This window comes from Branchiostoma floridae, chromosome 5 (genome assembly GCF_000003815.2).
Source record: "Branchiostoma floridae strain S238N-H82 chromosome 5, Bfl_VNyyK, whole genome shotgun sequence".
Lineage (NCBI taxonomy): Eukaryota > Metazoa > Chordata > Leptocardii > Amphioxiformes > Branchiostomatidae > Branchiostoma > Branchiostoma floridae.
Window position 1 is genome coordinate 15,193,205 of NC_049983.1, and position 13,588 is coordinate 15,206,792.

General features: G+C 41.2%; 1 protein-coding gene and 1 long non-coding RNA gene across 7 annotated transcripts in view; both read right to left on the reverse strand.

Moving 5' to 3' along the window:
• Nucleotides 1–13,383, reverse strand: part of LOC118415131 (endoplasmin-like) — a 25,721-nt gene extending 12,338 nt beyond the window's left edge. For 3 of the 4 annotated variants that reach the window (XM_035819497.1, XM_035819494.1, XM_035819495.1), the window contains exons 1-8: nucleotides 13,198–13,383; nucleotides 12,089–12,185; nucleotides 10,305–10,446; nucleotides 9,806–9,922; nucleotides 9,361–9,556; nucleotides 8,663–8,792; nucleotides 7,736–7,847; nucleotides 7,139–7,231 (exon numbers count right to left, since the gene is read on the reverse strand). In XM_035819497.1, coding sequence (XP_035675390.1) covers nucleotides 7,139–7,231; nucleotides 7,736–7,847; nucleotides 8,663–8,792; nucleotides 9,361–9,556; nucleotides 9,806–9,922; nucleotides 10,305–10,446; nucleotides 12,089–12,185; nucleotides 13,198–13,249 — 939 coding nt within the window. In that variant the 5' untranslated portion in view covers nucleotides 13,250–13,383. The remainder of the gene's footprint in view (nucleotides 1–7,138; nucleotides 7,232–7,735; nucleotides 7,848–8,662; nucleotides 8,793–9,360; nucleotides 9,557–9,805; nucleotides 9,923–10,304; nucleotides 10,447–12,088; nucleotides 12,186–13,197) is intronic. The other variant, XM_035819496.1, reaches the window with a different exon arrangement.
• Nucleotides 2,007–6,799, reverse strand: LOC118415134. 3 transcript variants are annotated; one of them, XR_004831076.1, is made up of 4 exons: nucleotides 4,433–6,799; nucleotides 3,382–3,447; nucleotides 3,195–3,255; nucleotides 2,007–2,710 (listed from the first exon to the last, which is right to left on the reverse strand). It is a non-coding gene; the product is annotated as an uncharacterized LOC118415134 (long non-coding RNA). The 3 variants fall into 3 exon arrangements; XR_004831077.1 differs by lacking the exon at nucleotides 3,382–3,447; XR_004831078.1 differs by lacking the exon at nucleotides 3,195–3,255.
• Nucleotides 13,384–13,588: the final 205 nt, after the last annotated feature.

A 13,588-nucleotide genomic window follows, 5' to 3' on the forward strand; every position in this document is an offset into this window, starting at 1 on the left:
AGCATTATATAACATCGTGTTATCTTGTAAATAATAAGAAAGACAAATGCGTTTCATGCATAAATTATCGATGTTCTGACTTGTCAGTTTCTTTACTGCCGCCACGTTGTTTTCTATATAAAGACCACCTATGTAAGAAGACCACTTTTGCTGGGTCCCTTGAGTGGTCTTCATATACAGGTTTGACTGTATATGCTTATTGATACAGACAAAAATTTCACCACATCTGTAAAAACAACATTTGAACTTCATGATATGAAGCTTATAAAAGTGTATTTTGGCAAGCTTAAAACACCAGAATTAATGATGAAAATCACTAACATGGGCTTCAAAACAATGGGTGGGACAGAAAAGAACTCAAACCGTAAAACTTTTTTATTTTTCTTTATTTTCTACACTTCGGTTTACTTTCAATACTTTTTATGTTATACTTGTACACTTATGTTGACTTATTTTTTTCATTGCTTTGTAATCATAAATGGACTCTAGGAAGAATAGATTTTGCGAGTATATTGTAAAGTAGTAGTAATGGTTTATTCTTCTTCCTTCTCTGTACAAAAGACACAGTTTCGCAGTGCACAAAACCTATGCACTGAATTGCACTGGTATACAAATGTTGTTCTCTTTTCCATCTCATTACATCATTAAAATTGTATTACTGTTATTAACATCTAGCTAGAGTCCATTCCAAGACACCATGAGGGTTTTTAGGCGATATTTATAATTAGTTTGAATTATTTTGAATAAAAGAATATCTGAGCCATAATAATTAAATTATTTTTAAAAAATTGACTGAGAAAGTACTCATATATTTGAATTCCTTTGAATATTTTAGAAACATTTTGAAAGTAACTGTACAAAAATATCTTTATTGAGAATAATTGTGAAACCTTTGTGTGATTATTTGATGTTTACAAATATTTACAAAAAATGGTAAACCTCGCCAAATGGTTAAATTAGTTTATTGCCCCCATAAAAGTAAGCCCCATTGTTGTATCTGTATATTTTTACTAAATTTTAGATTTCACTGCTGGGTACTGGTGGATCCTTTGTGGTGGGCCATTGTTGCATGGCACCCAACCATACTTTGCAAGGATGTGTGAATTGCTATCTTCCCAGCCCACTGAACCATTTACAAAAAATGGTAGAAAATGGTAAATAATGGTAGAATGCTGTTATCATTATTTAGAAACCATTAGAAGTATCCAATTCCACACGATGAATATTTCCAAAGTTTTACAGGACCAGGGAAATATTTATAAAGTTGAAACAGTGTTAGAAATATTTCTGAAGTATCAAATGTCCTAGACATATAATTACAAAACTTTGAAATCAATTCTAAACAATGGCCACAAACATCCGCACGGTGTCTTGGAATGGACTCTATACCTATTACATTATTTACACGTGTCTAAAATTATTAAGATAAAGAACTGTTTTTTAACGTACCAATCACAAGTACACATTGTAATTTAAAATTTCATTCTGCAAACATTAAAAAGGACATGTTACATTACAATAGTGAATTTGCTTTCTGGCGAACAACTCACAGAGGTACAGTACTTATTATTTGACAATAGAGGTAGCAGGCTTCTTGTTAAGCAGTGATACCATGTAGGGTATTGGGCTTTGTCTGTACCGTTCAGTCCTTGTTTTTATCGTGTCCAACTGGGAGCTGTTACGCGTCTTCCTGCCGCTGACTGATTCCCGACGTGGGGGTAGCCAATCGTGGAAGCACTCAGACTGTAGTAGTTTCCTAGCAAAGGACTCGCAGAGGTAGTCACGTCTTTGGTGCAACGTCGTGAGGCCTAGTGTGTGGCAAGCATCCGCGTAGGTTGTGTAGTGGGTTCCAAGAATCGTACGGAATGCTCTACGTTGTATCCTCTCTAGTTGACAACTTTGGGACTGTGTGATACCTGGTTGCCAGACCGGGGCTGCGTACTCACAGGTCGGGCGGATAAAACTCGTATAATTTGGGGGTTATGCTAAGATGTACTTACCATCTACAGTATAATCTGAATTATACCTCATACGAGACCTTGTTCAGGGAGAGTACAATATGCAGTATTCCTGGGAATCGCTAGATGGTGCACAACATACAAAGAAAAGAAAAGCAAAGCATGATGGGACCTCACGTGATGACGCCCCTTCCCAATCATCATTGACTGAGTGCGAGAGTAGATAAATAAGTCTGTGCTGTCCATGGGTGGGTAATGTTCACTAAATCCCTGCAGCTGAACATAAGTTACTGAGGGTGGGAAGATATACCTGAACAAGGTCTCGTATGAGGTATAATTCAGATTATACTGTAGATGGTAAGTACATCTTAGCATAACCCCCAATTATACCTCACTGACTCGACCTTGTTCAGGGAGAGTACAATATGCAGACTCCAAAGCTGTATCTGGACAGCACAGGTATCAACTGAAGTATCAGTTATAGTCTAAGAAGGTCAGTTCTCGTGACCTAATGTCCTACCAGTATAACTGTTAGATAACACTGAGTGCCTGATGAACAAACACTGAAAAAGCATTAATCCTTAGGACTTGGTACACATTGTCCAGTCCCATCAACTTGCCCCCCCCCTTTTCCCAAGGGGAAGGAGCCATCCTCAAGTCACCTTTGAGGAGAAAAACACAAACCTCTTGTTTCCCTTCATAGAGGGGAGAAACCCATTAGATGAAGTGGCTGATCCTCGTGAAAGAACAGCCTATAACAATAAAATAAATCAATGTTTATTGCACAACAATTGTAACGGGTACAATGTACATGTAAGGTAAGGCAATGTATAGCATGAATGTGTTGAACGACTGGGCTAATATAAGAGCGCCCAAGCCATCTATCGACCACAGGAAACAATAGCTGAAATTCAAGCTAACTGTGGCTCTAAATAAACCAAAGAGTACCAACATACCAATAATACATTTGAATTGGTGTGGTTCATGCAAAACATGAAGTCAACTGTGTTAGATTCCTCCGGAATCCCCATAACGTGTGTAACAAACATACTGAACTTGTAACAAGTAGAAGCCTCATCTGTGGCAAAGGCAATCTTTACAAATACAATCGAAGTGAGTACCAATTTTGGTAACTCAACATCACATTTTAATGTTTCCAGTCAAGTGGATTGCAGGCTGCCAGAAGCCAGCCTTGTGAGCCTAAATTGCATGGCTCACTTGTCACCCATCACCTACCGGAAGCTCGGGATAGTGACGTTCAGAAAGGTGTCTGGTAACTTGCATTGTTCCCCAACACCTAATTTAACAGTGAACATTTTACACTCACACATGAGTACAGTTCCACCCTTAACGTGTGAACTTGTATATTTCACTAAGAACATAAATAGCAAGAAGTACTTGCAATATGTCAATATCAACTGACATCAAGAGTAGCACTGAAGGACAAGGTACATTGTGGGCCTTCGTCATGTTGCGGACACCAGCAAGACTATAAGGGTTGACATAATACGAAAAACATCACAAGTTTCATCGTATTAATCCCATCATATGGCTCATCATATTGATCACATCACATATCTCATCATATTGATCACATCACATATCTCATATTGATCACATCACATGTCTCATCATATTGATCACATCACATGTCTCATCATATTGATCACATCATATGTCTCATCATATTGATCACATCATATGCCTCATCATATTGATCACATCACATGTCTCATCATATTGATCACATCACATATGCTTCAGCATACTGACCAGCTGGATAGTATGATAAAAAACCCAGATGGTAACAATGCAACAACGTCTATTAAACGTTAGTCTGTGTGCAAAGACTGCACAAGATAATTAAATTGATCTTCTCTGCAATGTCTGCCATGATCAGTTTTGATCATGGCTATGTGTAACATGTTCTACAACTCTGTTGTAAGTTACCTGTGAACTTAAAAGGAACACATATTGCGCTACTTCAACACCATGTGAAGAAGAGGGGCGACGGACGTTTCCGTCCGTAGAAGCGCCAGCAGTAGCTTAACGCTAATAATAAGCCACAAAACATGTACAAAACATAATGTAATTGTAAGCAAAAATAGTCTGCACAATTTCTCCGCACAACTCAACCATATTAGCGATAGTTGTGGAGACGTATCAAGCTCGGGCAGCGGCGCCAATTCAGAACAAGAGTTCCGAAACTTGAAGTTCACGTTCATATTGGTACATGTAGCCAAGGCGTTTTGCCCCTTGACTTCAGATTACCGCTGTACACGTAACCAAGTAACTACTGGTGTAAAATTAGCAGCCAGAAAGGTAGCTAAGTTAATGTAAGGCGGCAGAATTGCGTGCTCGAGGCCCCTCCTCAAAAACAGGGCCACCGATTTCCCGAAAAATATGAATGGAACATCGGGGGGCGTTCATGCCGACAAGATAAAAAGCGGGTTGGTTTTAAGGTCTTTTAATACCCATGACACCACTGAACGTTACGCTGATAGTGGACTTTCAGTCGGATTCAACCAATGTGATGTTCCCGATAACGTATAACGTGTAAAAAACAGGTCTATAGCTGAGCCTGGAACGTAAATTATGGCGGCCAATATGTTACCAGCACGTTCCAATGACCTTTTGACCCTTAATGGGGTCCTCTAGCGATTTAACAAGAATCGCACTTCTGATACAACATTAGCCATCGGTATTTATAAACATCCGACTAAGTGCTTGTAGATTCGGTAAGTCTACTGGCAAGAATAGCAGGTTTCACACCTGCATACGAGGTATTGAACGTCTACAATATTCGAACGGTAGTGTCCTTGATTGGATCAAGGATAAGTTACCTGATTGGCTACCTCAATAGTCCCTGCTCTGGTGACTGGGAATCCCCGCCAGCCCAGGACGAGCACGTGGCGAGCAACTGTATACAATGCTCAGATGGTCGGCATATAATAGTTAATCAACCAGTTAAAGAACGTGGTTAATATTTTCTTCATCCTAAAACAACAGGAAGAAGACAACGTTCCGGTGTCAAACACCAACATGCTAAGAATGATGAGGATACTTCCAAGCCGAGCGATGTGGACGCAAGGCTAAACAGTGTATAACTGACAAGTGTCTGCCATGTTCAGACTATATTGTCTGTTTGCACTATAATGAACACAACAAAACTCCATTGTCGGCTCTTGTGATAAGGCCGCGCCGAACAGCAAAAAGGTAAACAATCGTTTTAACCGTAGTAAGTAGGTAAACACAACAATGTTACCTGAAGTTCCGTGAAGCACACAGAGCTCCTTCTTCCCATCTTCTGGAACATACTTACCAGGAAGAAGTAGAATCATAAGAATGCTCCGCAACCACGCCCGGGACGGTCAATCCTGAGTGAGCGGAGTTCGGAGGAATACCGCCGACCATTTGCCGACAACATTCGCAATGTTTGCATTGTTTGCATAACAATGGTTTATTAGAAAGGACACGTGTTCCTCGTATAGAACAATATTCTATCAAGACTACCAAAAACATGTTAGACTCGTCAACATGAACATGTTAAATCTTGTTGTCTAAGTAACAACAAAGAGCCAGACGTTGAACATACATGTGTATTTAACTACGTGCGTGACCAGTCACACAACGTCCAAGACGAATTCAATTTCGTCAATTGTCTTTGTGGAGCATTCTTCATGATAATGCTAATTACGGACACACATTTCTAGTATGGCTAAGTAATTGATAACTTTATTGCCATAAAAAAGCTTCCCTCAGGGACAAGCTTTAACATAAGCTCCCAATATTTTATTCACCTGGAGCTTCTCTTGTCAGACAACTGCGACGTATCATAGTCAGCAGAAGAAGAAGGGGAGGCCCCTTTCTGTGCCGATTGACGTCTTTCCTAAGTCAACCGCTCATAAAACGACTTTAAATTATGGGTTAAACTGCTGGACGCTCCTCCTAGACGAGCGTAGAATGCAACGGCAACATGCCTAACAGCGTGTTCAACATGGAAGCTTATCCGAGCAACCATAACGGAGCGACCGGAGCCCGTAATCTACTTACAGTTCCATTGAGATGTCGATTACCCCGACCGGCCCACGTGGCACGGCGGCTGCCGCTCCTTCTGAATATGGATGGGGCCACGAGAACAGTCTTCCACCGTTCTCGAATCTTTAGCGTCACCTGGCGCAAAGAACGTGGGGTATTACCTCAATTCTCCGAAAGGGCCAGTGCCTCAACCTCGGGCACCATGGCCATAGCGGCCGTCTGTGGCTGCGCTATCCTCCAGGTTTTTCGGCCTGGTGCGCCGATAATGCCAGCTCCGTGTAAGGCACAAGGTATGACGGCCGTCTGTATACGTAGCCTCGCCGATAACCTCCAGGTTCTACGGCATGCTTGGCCCGAATTCTTCCCGTGCATGTTGCGCCGAAAGGGCCTTTTGGTCCTTCCCAGCGCCTGGCAAGCCTTGAGCGCTAAGCTCGACCGCCAGTACCGATAGTAGCCCGCCGATAGGGGCTTTTCACCCTTCCCGGTCTTACGGCCTGCTGCGACGATAGTAGCCGACCGATAGGGGCTTACCCTATCGGCGGCATGGTGCGCCGAAAGTGGTTCTTCTCGTAGCTCCACCACTTGATAATTTTCCAACAACGAAAAACTGAGTCACTACCGGATCATACCGGAGCAAACTCGATGCGTGCACCTTGCGCGAAGCACAAAAGGAAATGATGATTGGGAAGGGGCGTCATCACGTGAGGTCCCATCATGCTTTGCTTTTCTTTTCTTTGTATGTTGTGCACCATCTAGCGATTCCCAGGAATACTGCATATTGTACTCTCCCTGAACAAGGTCGAGTCAGTGAGGTATAAATGGTGACAAGGTCATCTCTAGTTACTCCGAATGATTTGAGTCTCCTCAGGAAGAACAATCTCTGATTCCCTTTCTTGGCCATATTGTCGACCTGGGTATTCCATTTCAGATCGTCTTGTAGATGTAGACCCAGGAGTTTAGCTACTTTGACTTGTACCAAGGGATAGTTATCAATTTTGAGTGAGGGTAAAAAGTCTAATGGAGATCAAAATTAACAAACAAAAACAAAAGTTGGAGAGAGTATTGCACCACACACTAATGTACATGTGTATATACATGTGTATCTACAAGCAATAACCTAACAATGTCTTAAGCAATCTCACCTTAGCATCCTCATCCTCCTCTTCTTCCTTCTTCTCCTCATCTGCCTCTTCCTCAGCCTCTTCATCATCGATGGGCTCCTCCACTGTCTCTGTCTGCAGGGGGGAGGGTGTTAAAGTCAAACTTAAAGCTTGAGTTAAGGGTTGTCCCATAGCCTTTTTGAGGCTGTAACTCAGTTTCAGTGTAAGGCAGTGGGTGGTTATCCACCTGGGTTGAGTGAGAAAAGTTGTGTAATATGCCTTTTTAAAAGCAGTACATCAGTGAAATGTCTGGGGACTCCCTAGCCATCTGTGTTTTGCACAAAACACTAACCATTATGCCAATGCGACACGGCAATGATGTCTGCCCAATCTTTAGAGATTGTCAGATAATTACAGGGCCCAAGCCCTGTACTGTGATAGGGTAAATTTCCAGCGTAAATCCCTGACGGTATCTGAATTCAGCAACCATCTGGGGATTAACAAATGTGGATGAAGCTCTCCTCACAGAAAAGTATTAACGAGAATTCTGTTACTGTCCCAAGAATTTGTTGTTGTTGACCTATTGTAAGATTAATGTATAGCAGAATAAAATAAGTATAAAGACTAGAGTGCACCTACCTTGCTAGTCCATAGGTAGATGGGGAAGTTGATGAACTGGGAGTACTTCCGCACCAGCTCCTTGATGGTGTGGGGCTCCAGGAAGTCCTGAGCTTCTTCCTTCAAGTGCAAGCTGGAAAAAATACAACAGACTTTTAATGGCCAGTACCATCGGTACATCAAATGATCGGAATCTGTTGTTTTGTGCAATATTCTGCAAGAACTTTGAGTAAGAAAAATAGTAAAAGTTAAATCTCTACATTTTCCTCCAGTGATCATTCTGAAGCCTTACTTAATTATGTACCTTTACCTTAAAATAATACCAAGTGCATCATTATCATGTCTTAAAAAATTGGAACTGTACACAAACTTTTTTTGGCTGTGGGTGCACCTAAACCTGCAAATATTAATGCACCTAAAATGTTATCTGTGTACGTCAATGAAGGTTAGAAATCCGGGTAATAACATACGCCAAACAGCAATAACTCCAGCACCTGAATATGATTATGGAATAGGATTTTTCAAAATCATATCCAGTTGCTTGAGTAATTGCTATTTGACATATATTATCTGAGTGCCTACCATTGTCTTCCGAGACAGATGAATGTCAACAACAACAACCTACATACTATATTTATGTATCTGTGCCTTGACCTTAAACTTGTAAACCTGAACTGCAGCATTTTAATCCTGGATACTGACCTGACAGTGGTTCCCTTGCCCAGGGTGTTAACTTGTTAAACCTGAACTGTAACCTTATAAACGTTTAGTCCTGGTTACTGACCTGACAGTGGTTCCCTTGCCCAGGGTGTTAACTTGTTAAACCTGAACTGTAACCTTATAAACGTTTAGTCCTGGTTACTGACCTGACAGTGGTTCCCCTGCCCAGGGTGTTAACTTGTTAAACCTGAACTGTAACCTTATAAACTTTTAATCCTGGTTACTGACCTGACAGTGGTTCCCCTGCCCAGGGTGTTTCCTCGTGGATCCTCCACCACACTGAAGGAGCCGGCATCAGACTCCCAGATGTGCTGGATGTCATCGTTGTTCTTACTGGTCACCACAACACGGTCAGACACTGCGAACAAAGAGGATCAGTAACGTTTCTACAGATTCTTACTGGTCACCACAACACGGTCAGACACTGCGAACAAAGAGGAACAACAAAGTTACTACAGATTCTTACTGGTCACCACAACACAGTCAGACACTGGAAATCATAGAAAACATTAGTTGTTTTTTTCTAACTACAGATTCAGCTACATAACATCTGACCGTACTGGTCACCACAACACAGTCAGACACTGGGAACCAGAGGAAACATTAGTCAACTACAGATTCAGCTAAACAACATTGTTATTCTTACTGGTCATCACGCAACATGCATGTCAACTACAGATTTGGAACTGCTTCAAGAACAAATAAGAACTAGCAAGCGAACTCAAACTGTGGATAACAACACAGATAGACCAACTTGCTTAGGATTTGGCATCGCAGGTCATAGGTCTAACAAATGTTATCCGGGACAGAAACGTCTGGAAAGAGGTCTTTAGACTAGAGGGGGGACTTGGCCCAGGTAATTACTAACTGCCTAAAATGCTTATAGTAAACTGCTGAAAATAATAAGATAAACACAGCAGACTTACCCAGGAAGGAGGAGTAGAAGCCCACACCAAACTGGCCAATCAGAGCGCTCTGTTCCTCGGCCGTGCCCTCTGCCAGTTTGTTGAGGAACTCACTGGTGCCAGACCGGGCGATAGTGCCCAGGTTGTTCACCAGCTCACTCTTGGTCATGCCGATTCCAGTGTCCGTAACGTGCAGGACGCCGTTCTCTTTGTCTGCCTGTAGGTGTGACAGTATCGATAATAAATAATTTGTCAATTTTCTTTAGAAAACATCATTGTAATTATGTTTAAGGTTAGGCATTCAGGATTGAAATGAAAGACAGTATATCTTTTATTGCATCTATACAACTGGACAATATTTTTTCTTCATCAGTTTGGCATAATGCGTCATTGGGTGTGAAAACATCAGAAGCAAGTATGTACACCAACACCTTTCTACATACTTAGATATTAAGAGAGTTCTTACCTTGATTTTGATGGTCAGTTCTTCATTTGTTGATAAAACCTCCTTGTCGGTAAGTGAGAGGAAGCGAATCTTGTCCAGAGCATCGGAGGAGTTGGAGATCAACTCACGAAGGAAGATCTGGAACACAACAAAAGTGAAAAAAAAATTAATCATTGCCGTAAGGCAACAGTGTCTTCAAACCTGGAAAAAAGTGTAGATATTTGGTATGCCTGTAACAACTTGATAACTATGTTACCAGTAGTGCATGGGTTTTAAAAGAAGAGATGAAATGTTTAAGATATGGTTTGCTTGTTTGAACCTTTATCTATTCACGAGAATTTCTATTCCGGCCTGCAGGCTGCTTTTCATTGAGGTCATGAGAGAGGTAATGGTCAGATAAAATATAACAGAGATACAGATTACATCGAGTCCTAATAAATCCATCAACATATATCACTACATAAACATGGTATGAAACATTAGTAGAGCAAAAGCTCAGTATTGGAAAAAGTCTTGTTACCTCCTTGTTCTTGTAGAGGGAGTTGATGATGAGTTTCATCATACGGCTGACTTCTGCCTGAAACTCGTGTTTTTCTGCCCGATCTCTCATTTCTTTAATTTGCGCCACGTTTAGTCCGTCCAACTTGATGGCCTCTTCTTCCCTGAAAATTGCATTTCAAAGATATGACTTTAAAAAATCGACAAAATGATATCAAAGAAACTAGACATATCAATTTGCAAGTAAACAGTTACTGCACAGAGGAAAAATCTCATGATTTCCATCTACTGAAAAAAGATCAGTTTGGAAAAGGTTAAATGCATTTAGATTACAATAGATTGTCTTGAATTATGGCAGCACTTACTGTCTAATCAACAAGTAACATCAATGCATCAAAACTCTTAAGGGCTAAATTGGCACTTAACAGAAGCTCTAAAAATGTTTCAACCAAAATTATCAGATCTTTGGGTCAAAATTTTAGCCCAAGGCACATGTCAAGCATGCTAAATATTCATAAAACACCTTGTGGGTCTTCTGCAATGCGTTATTTAAAATATATGGAGACTGTATTATTTTAGCTTGCAAAACTTGTTTAAAGTTTTAATTTGCAATACCTGACAACATTCTGCAAATTGCAGACATTGATATCTTAATGGAATAATGGATTGCTATAGCTGGATTTCTCTTTTTCCTTTTACCCTCTCTGGTATGTTTATTATAAAAGTACTGTTACTCTTTATAAGTAATTCTGTAAAATATGTCCTTTGTAACTCATTGAGAGGCAGGAACAAATGTCCCTGACCCATAGAAATATCAAGTACTCCCACAATACAATTGTTACAAGTACATGTTTAGGACCAAATATGGAAATGTAACAATCATCGATCGATCACTGAGCCGCATCATAGACAAAATGAGAACCGAGGTCAAATCCTGGTGATGTGGCATTTCAGCAAACATATAGATATACACTGGTGATAGTCATGTATCCACAACATCATGTATTTATGCTTACACTATTGTACATGTTTCGATATCCTTGATGGCAAAAACATTACCTTTGCTACAGTTATGTCAGTCTTCAACAAAGTTACCTAAAGTGGTAAGATCAAACTTAAAACTTCTTTCACCCATTCTAGACTTCTTCTGTTTCAAAGTCTGCAACTGAAACGCCCCCTGCAGTTCCAAAGAATGCTGCATGAGGGCTCCTTCCAGACCACAAGAACTGCCTACCAACCAAAAATCGTGCCCACAGCTTGTCCAGGAGATACAATTAAAACCGGAAGTTCCACTGCACTACCACAGAAACCCACTAGGGGAGCAGAAAACCACTAGGGGAGCAAAGTCTCATCAAGACTTACATACCAAACAAATATGAGGACAATATCCAGGCCACACAGACACTCTCACAAATGCTGTCAAAATCATTAACTTTTTGGCAGAGGGGTTAATCAGATTGAAGTGCCAAAGGCCATTACTTTAAAACCTGATCTCCAAGCAGATATTTGGGTGGACTTAAGTGAACAATATTGAACAAAGCTTCCATTTTTTCATGGAGGGAACAATATATGACTACTGTAAATGCAGAAATGTTTGCGGTGGATTAATGTTCGCGGTTTTCGCGGTGACCACTTCACCGCGAATTTAAAACCACCCTGAACATTTTTCTATTATGATATTAGATTGCAGTCTATGGTGTTACCGTGAACTTAAATCCACAGCAAAAAGTCCCTTTTCCAGCGGCCGCAAAATTAAATCCCCGCGAACTTAAATACATTTACAGTAGCTTAAAAGGCATAAGTTACCTCTTAACGGCTTCGTCGTCAGTCCTGGACCCCTCTGCGTGGTCGCCAATGTCATCTTCAACTGTGGCATCGGCATCATCATCAGCATACACTGTAGCTGTGGGGTGGGGGCAAGGAGGAAAAATATTAGAACTGAGAAAACTGAAGAAGTATTTGATTTTCCTGCTGCGTTGGTCCCTGAGTGAGAGAGGACCCTGACACAAGGATGGAAGGCAGTTGGCTAGTCTTCACACTGACTGCACTTCCAAGCGTCTCTGTCCAGCGGGTTCAAAAGTTGGCAAGGCCGTACACATTTGAATTACAGAGATTTTGATTAACTGCCCTTGAGCATAAAACTCAGTTTTGTACACTAGGTGCAAGCCGACTAAGACCAGACTGATACAGTAGCAGAACTATTCTTGATATTTTAAAGTGTGGTGGGTTCTTTTATGGCTATTACAAACGCAGGCCCTTCGGCTTGATGTCCCATCTGAGAGGACCTCCCTAACCTTAGCTAGGTTCTCATTTTCACCTGAGTCGGGTGAGGAAATATGTGTTTAGTGCCTATCCCAAGGGTTTAGCACTGGGGCCTTCTTGGGACTTCTACCCAAAACCTTTAGGATTTACGTCAATAGCAAGAGTAACTACCTTTGATCTGGTTGCCATGCATTTATTTTCAGATCGAACTAATTTGTCATTTCTCGAAGGTGAGACTTGATTGATTATGAAATTTTGCACACAAAACGGTTTATCAAGTGCTATAAAATCAACCAGTTTTTTCTTAATTTGAAATGTTATGTAACTCAAACATCGAAAAGGTAAAGAGGTATTTTACGGCAAGGAGGGAGGTTCAAAACAACACGACTTTCATCTGATATTACCTGCTGCAGCTGCAGGAAAAATCCGAACTGGCAACTCTAGGTGTAAAAACCGCATTCTACACAACATTTCGACACAAGTACTGATTCATACTTTTCGGAAACAAACAGTGAGAAGAAAAATTTAAAGGAACTTTTGTTTTAGAACCGGTACTGCATTCACGCCCCCCTCCCTCTCGAAAACACACACGTGGGGATTTTACATCGAATTTCCCTCATAAAATCGTGTTGTAAAATCTTGCAATAGCTTACCTGTAGCCAGAACCAAGCACAGCACTCCGAAGAGCCAATATTTTCCCGACATGGTGACTGTTTTCGTCAGAATATCTCTTTAAAAAGAGAAAAAGACGTCAAACTCTCACAAGTCGAAAATATCGTCTGACACTGACTGAGGAAACCCGAACGGGGAATACCTCACCGTCAGCCAATCAGCGCGCACCACGCTTACACACGTGACTACGCTTGAACCAATCAGCGCTGTCCAACACACAACCCCGCACGCCCAGAGCGTGGCTGGCGCTGATTGGCTGCGTGAACCCGGAAGTGGATAGCAATGTGGTGAAAAGAGAGAGCTTTCTACTAATCCTCGAGCAGATGCAGGGTTTAATATGTTTTGCGCATTTTTAAAGCACCCCCCCCCCCC